At 43.1% G+C, this 13,610-nt stretch overlaps 1 protein-coding gene across 2 annotated transcripts in view; it reads right to left on the bottom strand.

Moving 5' to 3' along the window:
• The window catches only part of pou6f2 (POU class 6 homeobox 2), a 64,017-nt gene extending 50,501 nt beyond the window's left edge, over positions 1-13,516 (bottom strand). Inside the window, exons 1-4 of one of the 2 annotated variants that reach the window (XM_076047435.1) lie at positions 13,398-13,516; positions 12,240-12,450; positions 10,602-10,676; positions 7,436-7,623 (exon numbers count right to left, since the gene is read on the bottom strand). In XM_076047435.1, coding sequence (XP_075903550.1) covers positions 7,436-7,607 — 172 coding nt within the window. In that variant the 5' untranslated portion in view covers positions 7,608-7,623; positions 10,602-10,676; positions 12,240-12,450; positions 13,398-13,516. The remainder of the gene's footprint in view (positions 1-7,435; positions 7,624-10,601; positions 10,677-12,239; positions 12,451-13,397) is intronic. The other variant, XM_076047437.1, reaches the window with a different exon arrangement.
• Positions 13,517-13,610: the final 94 nt, after the last annotated feature.

Below are 13,610 nucleotides of genomic sequence, written 5' to 3'. Positions count from 1 at the left end.
CTCTCTCTCTGCCGCGGGGTCTTCGTCAAAAAGGCTCTCTGACACGAGAGTGCTCTGCCCCCGCCTCTTACCTGCGTCTCCCTTGATGCTGGAGTGGGGCTGGAGGCACGAGAGGGACCCGGAGGGAGGTAAATTGGCGAGAAGAGGCGAGGCCCGTTTCAAAGGTCAAGAAGGAGGGATGGTGCGATGGCAAGAGGAGGGGAAAGGAGGAGAGGTGGGGGGGGGTGCGCTCGCGTCGCATCCTCACGGGGGGACTCGGGACACTTTAAACATGAGCACATCTGCTCTGATGCGCCGCCCCCACCACCGCCTCATTCCCAGAGCAATGTCAACCTGATTAGGCCGGGGTTGAAGGCAAGCAACAGTCCAAATTATTCCTCATCCTTTTACGGCCATCAGCGCGGGAGCGACGGTGAGATGAAGAGCCGCTTTAGGAGGCCGTAAGCCTTTTAGGAGGCGCCTTGCCCACCGTCGCTCCTCCTCCTAAATTACTTAAATGATATTTGCCGCAAATAGGATTCTGCCGCCGGCCGCCCGCAACAACACCCTGGGAAAATAAAAGAGCTTTTGTTTGCTCTGCGAGGCTCTTATGATGAGCTGCGATAAACATGAACGCGGCGGCGAACCAATCAATCTTGCCACCTGAATAAAGCTGATCGTATAGCAGGTTTAATCAATGAGGCGTCATCCAAATGAATTGTATTCATTTACGATAAAGAAGCAAAGAACACAATGTACAAGTACAAATCTCTCACACAAAAGCTGATGATTTTGATAACTTCTTTGCATGAGAAGTTACACACAGCCTCGTGCATCTGTGTTGATCGGTGCACACACAACCTTGTATGAATAAAGGGTTGCCATCTTTGTGTGAACATATACCTTACTATTTCACAACGTGCCGCTTTTTATTTATTTGCAACAATCAAAGCGGAAAGAAACGGACCAAAAAAAGTATTGATTTATATATATCAATATATAAAGAGAAAAATCCAAATTCAGTTGACCTTATCTTTATTTCGTTCCATCCTGCGTTGCATCTGGTCAAGTGCAGGACATTTAGAAGTAGCCAGTGGGCAAGAGGGCAATACATGTGTGTTGGTGTGTGCGCGTAGGAGGCCAGACACCAACATGTCATGCCTGACACATCAGCCTGAGCCCCCCAGGCTATCCGGCACTAATGCTGCCTATGTCCCACTTTCTACCCGTTGCTCGCTCACCCCCCCCCCCCCCCCCCGGCCTCCCGACCACCACCATCACCACTCACCCACCCCCCCTTTCCTTCTGTCATAGAGGTATAATAACAATGGATCACACCAGTGCCGCGGCACAAGCTTAATCACTGCAGGATACCGTCAGGTGATCCCCGGCTCCGCTCCGCTCGGCTCCGCTGTGAGAAATGAGTGAGTGGGTGAAGGTGGAAACAAGTGAGAATACTCGTGTTTCTAAAAGAGATTCGCCCCACCCCTCACCCAACACATAATTTTTGTGGAGCAGACAAAACAGTGAAAGGAGGGACGTCGAGGAAACAGTATTGCTTTGAAGCGCGTAACTCTGTTTTGGAGGAGGGGGAGAGAAAAAAAGAGAATCATCCGACTGTTATTCCATATCCTCGGATATAAAAGGGAAAAAAAAAACCATAATAACTTCTCGATAGCCTGGATCTCCACTGCCCTATACTGGCAACACACACCCCCTCCCAGCTCACCCACCCATCCTCAATTCGCCCACACCCCAGCCTCCTCCGCCGTACACCCACTTCTCCTGCCTCAATCTCGGGTTTCAAAGGAAGCGAATCAGCCAGAAGGACAGAAGGTTATGCATTAGTACTGGTCATTGCTCAAAGAGCGCGCGTTATAAATAATAAAGGCCTGTGAAGGACACGAGGGCCGTGGGATGCATCTCTGGTTCACGCCACACAAGTCAAAGACAAGTCTGTAATTTCTATTCTGGAAAATGTGACCCTTGCAGCTTCAATTACATCTCGACAACACCGAGCGCGTCCGTGGCAGGAGATGCGATGCCTCTTTGTTAGCAGTACATGAAAGGCTTATTGATATTGGTTATGGAGAGCGCCGCAGACATGGAACTCTCTTTCTTTCTTTCTTTTTTTTGGAAAATGATATACCAACTTAAAGAAGGTGCGCTGCTAAAATAGACACACACACCAGAATTCAATTTATTTTCCTCCGAAGGTGGTGGACGGCGGAACTTTTAATGTGATTCTGTGAATATACTTTGGGCTCATAATAAACTTTTTTTTTTTTTTTCTAAAGGAAGATGTAGGTTTATGCTGCGTTTTTTTTTGTTTGTTTTTTAAGGCTCTCCAAAACCTGGTGACCTCTGCTGATGGAAAACAACCAGCCTGTCTGCAGCTCATCATCGCTGTCCTCTGTGCCACGCCGCGACTGCAGCGCCGTCGCTGTGGGCACTGCGGCCACATTAGCAAATGTATTACACCTGCTTTATAGGCATGCATTAAGCTTGTTTTCAAGTTTGCGCAGGCAGCTGAAATCCCCATAATGAGATCCACCTCCTGGCAAGAGACTCGTGCTGCCTCCTCCTCCTCCTCCTCCTCCACCTCCTCCTTTATCCACTCTTATTTACTTAGCCAGCCCATTCAGCAGTGGGGTTTTTTGCGCTGCTTTATTACTTAACCTCACCAACAACATTACGGGGCTCTTTGCATCAGTAAGCAGCCAGTGCCACCGTGCATTCCGCTCACTAAGCTGATTACACAAAAATAATAAGAAGTCGCGCCCGCAGCGGTATGTGTGGATGCATGTGGCTGCGTCTGCTCTGCCCTGTATCTGTGTCACATAACACTTAGTCCTCGCTGGACAAATTAAATAAAAATGTAATGCAGATGTAATATGGAACGAATAAAAAAAACCTTATCCAATAAAGTCAATTTTCACTTGTCTGGATATTTTCAAAGGTGCGGCAGGGTTGTTGCTAAATGTTCAGCAAATATTGAGTAAGAACGAATACTTCTCTCTTGTTGTGTCAAATAATGAAATGATTTTTGATCAACTGCACATTTAAACAGATGAAAGAAGGAAAATAAAAACTGCAATCTTCAACTTTGGCATTTACAGTCTCAGGCGTTCTTTTTTTTTTTTGAAAAAGTTCAGAAATCAAATGAAAGCCCCACTTGGAAAGACATACAAACAAGGTTTGGCGTAAATATGGCATTTGGTTTGGACTTTTTGTTTTGAGTGACCTCCAATATTCAAAAAAAAAAAAAAAAAAAATCAATGAAAGATTCATTTTGGGCAGGGGGTGGTGGTGGTGAGGGTATCTGGAGGTGACCTTTGTGAAAATGTTCCACCATTTTGGCAGAATATAAGTGCAGACCATTTCACGTAGACAGTAAGTGTATGAAATGAGTGCTCCTGTCGTTCCAGCCTGGCTCTCTTTGACAGCATGATGATAGAAGCGTCACATCCCTGAGAGAGTAAATGCAAACTGACAAGAGATGAGCCTTTGGTTGCTGAATATAATATGGAATTGTGCTCTGAGTGTCTTATTATCTTGTCTGTTGATGTCTGAAAGGGGGAGATTTGCTTGAGGAGAGAGACAGAAACTGTAGACATCCAACAACATCTCGTCCTTTGGAACGAGGGTGTGTGTGTGTGTGTGTGTGTGTGTGTGTGTGTGTGTGCGAATTGTGTGAATTGCTTGCCCTACTAACCACCGCTTTTCCACCTAATGTCCACTTCTGCTTGGAATAAATACAAGGCGGCAGGATGTTTGTGGTGCCTCGTCGCCCCTGTTAGTTGGAGTGGAAGACTATTTGCACAGGCACAGCTTTTAGGAGGAGACTGACCCTTTCACTACTGCGGCGAGCGTGCACTAGGTGTGGAAGGTGGACAATTTACTGTGGACAAACATGACCACCACTGTCATTGTCTCTCCTCACTTCATACATCAACTCTGTCAAGCAAAGAAAAAAAAGAGTTAAGGAAGGCTGACTAGATATGACAATAAGGGAAACCGAGCCACAGGGAAAAAGCTGCCTGGCCCTTCAACACAGCCACTACGGAAGTTTACTATGTATTCAGATTAGATTAGATTTTTTCTTAATTAACTCACTGATCTTAAAGGTTGGTTTCGCTCTGGTTGGAGGTGGATCAAAGCAGTCTGAGCGTGCGCATTTGCTGCCAATTATAAAATGATGAATTCATCACATTTGTACCATGTATATTGTTGTGTGCAGTTTGTCTGCAAGACATTTTTGCCAAATCAAACTGTCATCTAAACAATTAAAAAATGTGCACACCCAGACTGACTGACTCCCAGCTTGATGAATGATTCATGACTTGTGAGCTTAATTACGTCAGGCTGATTCATTAGAAGTATTACAGCAAAGCCTTTGTTTAAACTGAGTTAAAACTCAGAAAAGAAATAAAAAGTCATTCTGAATTTAACAAAGCATAATGTTCATAACAATATTGGAGACTAAATCTACTTAATATCCCAAAGTTGAAGATGTCAGTTATTCTGGAAAATGCTTGAATGTGCAGTTAAAAGAAACATATTTCATTAAGACCGACATTAGAAAGTACTCGCAGCTGGAAAAAAAAATATATATACAGTCTCTATTTACCGTTGTTAGACAGTACTAGTGCTATATGGACTGACTGCAGGCAGGTCTCATTGGCAGGGTTGTGTTCCTTTAACAAATATGTTCCTGAATCGAGAGGAAAACATTCTGGTATTTATTTCAGGCACCACAGTCAAGACGTTCTTTACTTTCGCCTCCTTCCATATTGATTTCTTCATGGCAACGCGACTTTCATGGCAACATAATAGCACTTCATTGAAAGGAAAAGAAAAAGCATCATGTGCATTTCATTGGAGCAACTGGTGCGTTTCTCTCTGCACACGCGACTTTGTTTAAGTGTGGACATAAATGAGAGGAATCTGCTTGTGTTTCACCCATTCTATTACGAGCAACAAAGCAAAAACATTAAATAAAAAACTGTCACACATTTGTATTTTGTGAGGTGCAGACTATGTGTAAGATCTTGTTTGCAAACTTGTTGTGTCTTCAGAATTTCAGAAATACAATGAGGCTGGAGGATTTAGGACTGCAGACTACAATTCTGAATGTGAACTAATGAGCTACTTGAAAGGGTTAGAAACTCATTTAGACAGAGAACTTCCCAGACAGGTGTCAACTGTAAGCATATAATATGCTCAACCTTCCAAAAATCTTTGCTGTACCTAAAAGAGCAAAACAAAAGCTAAACAAAAGAAAGAGAAGCTGCTATGCCAATACTGACGAGACAAAAATCTGAGCAATCACAATCAATTACTATCACCCGACCTTCTCCAACTGTCTGGCAGCATTTAAAGAACTGTATTAAAAAAAAATGCTGAGTATCTTTTTTCCCCCACTGCCTCTGATTCTCTCACTTTTTTCCTTTGCTCCGTCTCTCCCACCATGCAGAAGACACAAAGTGTGTCACATCCACTGGACCATCCCTGCCTTTTCCTCCAGGCCTCACAGGTTGGGCAGCAGATCCAAGACCGAGCTGCCGCTGGCACAGCCGAGGGCTTCGCCACCATGCAGGCAGAGCGGGAGACTCCCTGCGCCCAAAATTCACGAGCCACACTGGAGCCGTTCCAAGCAGCGTGAATTAAGTCAAAACAAAGCAGAAGAGGGACGCACTTCCAAAAATGAACATGTACTTATATGCATTTTAAAAAAAGATATATTCTCTGCTTTGGAGCTTTGCTATCTGGGTTTAAATGTCTCTTCTAAAATGGGAAATAAACATCTGAGGCATGTATGTATGAAAGAGAATTTTCTTTTGGAAAGAAACAGAGATGGAGTCAGTAATATCAGTAAAGGGAAGTGGGAGAGAAGTGATGCTGATGAGACTAAATTGAACATTTCAGAGACTAAATCACAGACGACTCTTTGGCCTAATCTTATATATATAAAAAAAAAAAAAAAAACAGAACAGAGGAGGAAGAAGGCTTCGAACTGATGTAGTAGAGCAGAGATATTTAGACAGCCCTCCCATAAACCTTCCAAAGTTCAAGTACAGAGTGGAAGCGATGCCATTTTGCAGAAACACAAACAGACCCAGACATTCTGACATATTAAATTAACAACCCTTGCTGGGATACAGAAAACACAAACACACGCCCTGCTCGCTGCCACATAAATTCATAACTAAATGTATATGCTAAAATGGCCCTCACACACATGCAAACAATCTAATTTTTGTCTAAAAGGAAAAAAAAAACTGAGGGAAAAAAAACAGGACTGCTTCTATAAATCATTTAAAGCGGAAGCCACAATCAAAGCAATTTATAAATCATTTTTTCTTGTGTTCACAAGCATGAATGTGAATTGTTTTTTTAAAATAAAAGTTTCATAAAATTTTTCCATACAAAATATTTAAAATGTCTTTGCATGTCGAGAGAAAAATAAATGCCATGACTACAAAATGAATTTGTAATATTTATAATTATAATGCTTCTCAAATTTGTCTAAAATGTGCAGAACTAAATTACTAATTACTATCCATTACTACTTAATTATTTTTACAGCAGTGAAGTAAAACAGTAATTGTATGATGATGCTCAGACTCAATAAATTAAATTACACTTCATTACTGAGGCAAGTCATAAAAAGCACACACACACACACACACACACACACACATACACACACACACTGATTGAGGTAAATAACATAAGAATAATTGTATAATTGAAGAATTGCAACAATAATGAGGCCCACTGACACTAAACTGGCTTAATTTAAATTGTAGGCGTCAAAATAGTAAAAAAAGTAAAACATTTACATAAAATTATAAATATGCTAAGGAAATGTAACACCCTGAAAGCAGCCACATTATTTCTTCTCTGCAGGTGTTTATCTTATATATAGTTATTATATATAGATAACAGAGGTGTTTTGCTCTCAAGTCAAAGACTGTTGAGCAACACTTTCAGCATTCACTGTTTGTGAAGACGTCGCCTGTTCAGTTTAACTTTCACTATCGTTTTACTTCAAGACCACAATGCGCACACAGTTGTGTAGCACACAGCCTCAACTTTTACTTATTAGATGTGAGGGAAAAGTGACAAGACACAAAAGACACCCGCAATACAAAATCACTCACATGTCAGAATCACAATGAGAAAAACAATTAAATTAATTGAAGATTGAATAAAGTGTCTTGACAAATGACAAATATATTTTTCGATTAAAATATCTGAACTTTTCAAAGATGCTCCGACTCTGAAACTTTGCTGCTTCACACATACTTAAACACACACACCTGTCCCAGCGCAGGAAGCCCTCTGCTCTCACCTCACCGCTGCCGCTGGAAACAGACCTCAACCCGCTATTCTTAATACATGTTCCTTCGTTTACGACGAGAGCGTGAAAAGGAAAAGAGAGCCGACTTACTGTAGAGCTTGGTGGGAGAGCCCTCCCTGTCCGCAGCGTCGGAGGGCAGGAGAAGGGGCTCGTCGTTCAGGTCGCTGTCTGGGGTGGCCGCTTTGTCGTCCGCCCGGAGTTCAGCCGCGTTCATGTCGCTGCGCAGGGAGAGCAGCGGCTTGCTGAGCTGCCCCGTAATCATCGGATCCTGGAGGGAGCTGGGAGCGCAGGCAGGTGGGAAGCAGCAGAGGGAGGAGGAAAAAAGGGGGGGGTGGGAAGGGGAGGAGGGGAAAAAAAACCCACCCCTGGTTAGATGCAGCTTGGGCGTGTGGACCCTCGCCGGCTACTTCTCTGGCTCTGTCTCCACTCACTCCCTCTACTACCCCGGCTTCTGCCTCCTCTGCTGCTCACTCATCACTCTCCCTCTCTCTCCTGCTCCCTCCCTCCCCGGCTCCCTCTTTTTATCTGAGGCTGCTTGGTGCTGCCCCGCTGATGCTGCCGCTGCCTCTGCCGGCTGGTGAGGAACTGTTACGGATGGCGTGGCTTTACCATTTGCACCCCGCGGCCCCACAAAACGGCCGCGCATCCGTCTCCGAGGGCTCATTACTACCTGACGTGTGGCCGCGTCTCCGGCCGACGCTGAGCTGACAGCAGGAAAAAAACAAACAAACGAAACAAACAAAAAAAAAAAGCCCTACAAAGGATCATTGATTGTGTGGTGGTAAATAAATGGAATAAACACAACGGCACGAGAAAAGAAATGGAAAATACCAGCGATTACACCAATTTGCACAAAGCAGAGGACATAGAGTGAGATTAAACGTGACAACGTACAGTAGAAAGGGAGCCAAGGCCTGATTTAAACAAAAGATGAAGTCAGCGATGAAGAACAAGTACAATATTCTTTTATACCAATTATTTTCATTTATTTGCGGCACTTTGAAATGAGAATGAACGGCGTCCAAGTGAGCAAAGCGGAGGTTGGAGATAAAGCTTATCTGTTGGAACATCTTGAAATGGGAGATAAAAAAATAAAAAGATTCACAAAGCGTCACATTAAAAGGTCGTAACAGAGTGTTGGGGAGTGTGGGACGTTCGTCAACATTCGATTTCTAAACGTGGAATCGGGAAGGAAGTTCAGACTACGTTTCTATCCTTCCACTCCTGCGCACATTAAACGCTGTTTGAAATTGCTCGGACCTAAACAGAGCTTCAGCGGAGAGGTTTTTTTCGATTGATTTTCTTTTTTGTTTTTTTCTGAAAAAAACTCAAAATGTTAAGGCGGGTCAAGCAGTTGCTGAGACATGGCGCCAAGCGGCCCAGAGACCAGCTCGCACATGTTCCCCACTGAACCAGAAGCAGCCAAAATCAACCTTTGTGCGACTGAAAGACCGCCACGGGTTCAAGCCTGGGGTCGCTTCCTCAGACAGGCACTGGAGACGCCACCTTCTTTTTTTTCTTCTCACACACACACACACACACACACACACACACACCCCCTCCCTTCCTCCGTCCCTCCCACCTTTGCTCCCTCTGTCTCTTCCCTCTCGTGTCCCCTGACCAGAGAGCTCCTCAGACAGTGTTCGACCCACCTAAGGCTCTGTGACAGCAGGCGGCAGCCCCACGGTCCTCTTCCTTATTTATGAATCAACTTAAATACGTCAGGGGGGAAAAAAAAAGATGGGTGGACCAGAACATACACAAAGAAAAAAAAAAAAAGACAAAAAAGAAAGGGGTGGGGTGGGTGACACTTATCATTCGACGGCATCAATGAATACCCCTGCTCCTCCTCAACACTTTTCCAAGCGTGGTCGATGGGTTTCAGCCCAGAGGGGCCTTTTTAATGTGCACATCACTGGAATCAGCCCCCTTTGATTTGACACATGATAATCTATGAAAATGTTAATCAATAGAGGGAGTTTAAGCTGTCGTTAAAAATGTGAGCCAGGGCTGGTCAATACTCATATCCCTGGCAACAATGTCACTAGTCATCACGCTTTAATTTGCCCGGCACTTAAATGTGGGACGCCGTGCATCAATGCACGCCCCTGCATGCCGAGGTAAACACATTTTCCCCTCTGTCTGAGCCGGGCCGCACTCTGCATGCATTTGGGTCCAACCCCCCCCGCCCCCCGGCCTGCCGCCGCCGCCTCCCACCACCCCTGCTTTGAGTTGCTTGATAGGTCCACTGGAGGGCAAAATTAATACCTAATTGAATCTTGCAGTCATCAAAATAATCAATAGTTTTTTATTATTTATTCTTCACAGTCTGTTGACTGTTTGAAAGCTCGGAGGGACAGGGCAGAGCACCGGCTGCACTGAAATTCCTGCCGCTTCACAATGTAATTTCCAGCGGGGCATGAGAGTTTGCCAGGCCTATAAAAAATGAGAGAGGTGGTTTTTGTTACGAGTTGGGGGAAATATAAAGGAAAAATGGGAATCTTTGCCCCGGCAGCTACGATGAAAAATAGAATAAACAAGCTGCTGACACTTTGGAGAAGGGCAGGATGCTTTCTGTCCATCCCTCCATCTTTTTCCCTTTCCCCTTTCCCCCTTATTTCATCATATCAGGAGTGCGGCCGTACCTCTCTAATGTTGGCATTTCTCTTCCTGACAGACTCCAAACAAGTGCCGGGAATGAGATCAGAGCTCTAATCTCCCCCTGCCCTCTGAGGCTGCAGGATAAGGGGGCAACACATCTCTCACCATCTTTCACAGTTGTTAATTACTTCGCCCCCAAACTGGCTATCCTGTTTGCAGCCACTGCGACTAAATTGGCCGCGTTTATGAATTTCAGCCCCGGCAGTAAATGAATCAAACAAAATGGGATGAGCGCAATCTTATTATAAGGCATTTGTGAAAACAGTGGACATCTAAATGGATATTTCTGTTGGCGTCCCCCCCCCCCCCCCCCCCTTTTGCTTTTTTTTGGCTTAAAGTAATCTTCTGACCTCTGGTTAAAATATAGGTTTGTGTGAGAGCCATTATGAGGGTGAAGGTTTGTCTCATTTCTTCTTTGTTCACTCAGTTTGGCCACAACCCAGGAACAGGTTACAAGAACAAGAAAAAGCACTTGGTCCCTCCTACCCCCCTGCATCCCATTTAGCAAACATCCCCCAGTGGCCGAATAATGAGTGGTTAGCACAGACTCTTGTGTGTCATCAGATACCCATGCTAATAGCACAAGTGGTCCTACCATTGCTGGTCCAGTGCGAGGTTGCCTGGCTGAGGGGTCTCGGTAGCACCCTGTCCTCCAGAATGGGAGGCTCCTCTACTGATAGAGCACAGAAAAGAGAAGTGATACTCAACATTATTGTTTTAAACGTGACTTCATCTCGGCCACAGTGTCATAGTGTAAATGTTTATAACTGTAAGCTTTCTGATACGTTCTTTCCTGAATTTAAAAGGTGAGGAATTCCCTCTTGTGGTGTAAAAGTGAAAAAGACATCTCAGTCATGAGGAAAACAAACTCAATTTTGTCGGGTGTGTATTGTCATAATTTACCAGTGCATTCTCAGTTCTCACAAACGATATTTTAACATAGTGATGTCATCAAGGACCATCAACACCTGTTTTTAACACAAAATTCTTTAGTACGACTGCTTCGGTTCTTGGCTGTTTATCTCTGAAAGCTGAAGTTAATTAGCACAGTGGTGGAATGCTGTCAGGAAGAAGGCATGATTGGCTTGAAATAGTCAATATCAGATTAATATTTCAAGATGCGGTCATGCCTTAATTTCTTTCTAATACAAATGAAATCAAATCAAGGGTAAAATTAGCATTTATTAAACTGACTTTATGCATTTAAGTTAATGTTTAATCAAAAATGATATTTTTATGCATGATAAACTAATTATTATATTTGTATCATAATGACTTACAATGCCTAAAACTCCACACAAAACTTTTATTCAAACAGTATTTACATCCTGTTGAAATTTTAAAGCGGCAATGATTCATTACACTTGGTCTCTAAATGACCAACTGGGGAAACATTTAAACATTAAACCATTTCTGAACACAAGAAAAGTAAAGTTTGTGAAAAAAGGCACCGGCTGCGCTCTCATGTGCGACTACAGCTTGAACACAAAAGCCGAGTGCTTAATGTGGAATGATAGATGATGATTTGTCTCCCCCTTAGGGTTATCAAACAAAACTGTTCCCGCCTCTGGCACATGAATCTTCAGCACATTTTCAAAAAAAAAAAAAAATCCCTGATGCGTGTCCACCTCACTTGTATTTAAATTAAAGCAGCCTTAATCATATTACAAAGAGCAAAAATATATATATTTTTTCACATAACCTCACTATGTCATTCATTTATCTTGCATGACCATCTGAACTGAAATTGCCCACGGTGGAAGACGTCAATACTGCAGGCAATTTTTCTCCGCACTCATTAATATGATCAGCAGTTATCCATCTCTACTCTACTAAAGCTAAAACGCTCCCCAGTGGCTGGTCGTCGGGTCAGTGAAGGCTGAGGGCTATCAAAGCAGTGTATTAAAAGGAGCTCTTTGAAGCTTGTAAAGCACGGGGCCCAGCAGGTCCACAACACATAGGCGCCTCTGATTGGTCAGGTGTGCGCGTGTTTTTTGCTAGATCGATCCACGAGCCTGACATTCTGGAGCATCAAAGCTTTCAGCACACTAATCTGACTCCTCCTAAGAGAGGGCAACGGTTGTTTTTATTATTTTCTTTCTTTCTTTTTTTTAGATGTTTCGAAAGGCTGCTGCATGTTTATGATATGACAGTGGGTGAATGAAGTGTTTAAAAAGGTTTGAAAGGGAATAAAAAAATATTGAAATGGAGACCAGTAACTGTATTTACTCACCAATAAATAATGCAGTACTATGGAGAGGGCGGCAGAGAATCACAGGGCAATCCGCAAGGCACACCACTGGCAGCGGAGCGGGTGACAACGTAGAGGTTCACACACCACTGCTCCTCAAAGTCAGTTTCCTCTCACACAGTCTCTGGAGACCTGGGCCACATACACACTGAAGGTGTGAAAATCTGATTTCCCAAAAAGGATCGGTAATTCTCTGTGAGGGTGGAAGCCACAATCAATAAATCATTGCTAAGTAGATTGTTAAAAAAAAAAAAAAAAAAAAATCTCCCCCTTGGTATCAGTGCATTAGGATTCTCCAGAGGATGAATGAGGCGAGGTGGGGGTGTTGGACAATCATCATAAAGAAGAGGCAAACCATAGGTTTGGTATTCATCTAGAATTGGGCAGATAACTGTCAGTAAGGTGAAGGGCCCAGAGATTTGTTTTTAAAATGTATTTAGTGATTTTTAGGTCCTTGAAAAAAGAAAATAAATGTATAATGCGTAAATATGTATGATATATGAAAATACTGTTTGTTTTTTGCGTTTCTTTAGTTAATCCCACACAATTGCCATTTGCAGTGTTATACAGTGGTTTACATGAGACTCTTAATTGATTCTTGAATGAGCAGAATCATTAAAAAAAAAAAAAAAAAAAAAAAAAACTACCGTGAGCGTGCTTAATGCAAATCTAAAAATGCTAGACTGCTTAATTTATTATTTAATTAAATTGCTTAATTTAAGGAAGAACTCCTCGATTTATGGCAGTCACCTTATTGGTTTAGCGTCGTTTCTGTTTTTAAATTGCTTTGCATGGTACTAAATCGCTCCATACTTCCCAAGAATATACAGTGTATTTACGTCATGATTTATTTAACGTCAACGAAATACGTCACATGTATCTCCGCGATTAAAAATAATACATACATTAGAACGACGTATTGTCTGTATATTTCCTTGTTAATCAATATTACCTATTTAAAAAAAAAAAAAAAGGCGGTGCTTAAAGAGCGGGCGTCTAGTTACGTACTAGCACAGCGGCTAACTAATTAATGCATCACGAGCATCAACTTTTTTTCAACTGTCGAACAACAATTAAGAGGGAAAAGACGCTGGGCGTAAAAATGGCTTTATTTTAGGACGCTATATGTGTGGAAAATACCTCAAATACGCGGAAGTATACGTCGAACGTCGAACTCTTGATAAAACAACTGCACACGCAGCTAAATTACTCCATCAGCTTCACCTGCGTCAGTTTACTTCGGTTGGTGGCGGCAATGCGGTGCTCGCGGTCACAGACACACAAAGACTTCACTACCCACCATGCCTTGCAGCACTGTGTCAGTCATGTGATTCAGTTTGTGGTAGAGGTAGC

This window comes from Nelusetta ayraudi, unplaced genomic scaffold (assembly GCF_046127955.1).
Source record: "Nelusetta ayraudi isolate G7.1 ecotype Tasmania unplaced genomic scaffold, CSIRO-AGI_Nayr_v1 ptg000094l, whole genome shotgun sequence".
In the NCBI taxonomy this organism is placed as follows: Eukaryota; Metazoa; Chordata; class Actinopteri; order Tetraodontiformes; family Monacanthidae; genus Nelusetta; species Nelusetta ayraudi.
This window is presented reverse-complemented; position numbering and strand designations above follow the sequence as displayed.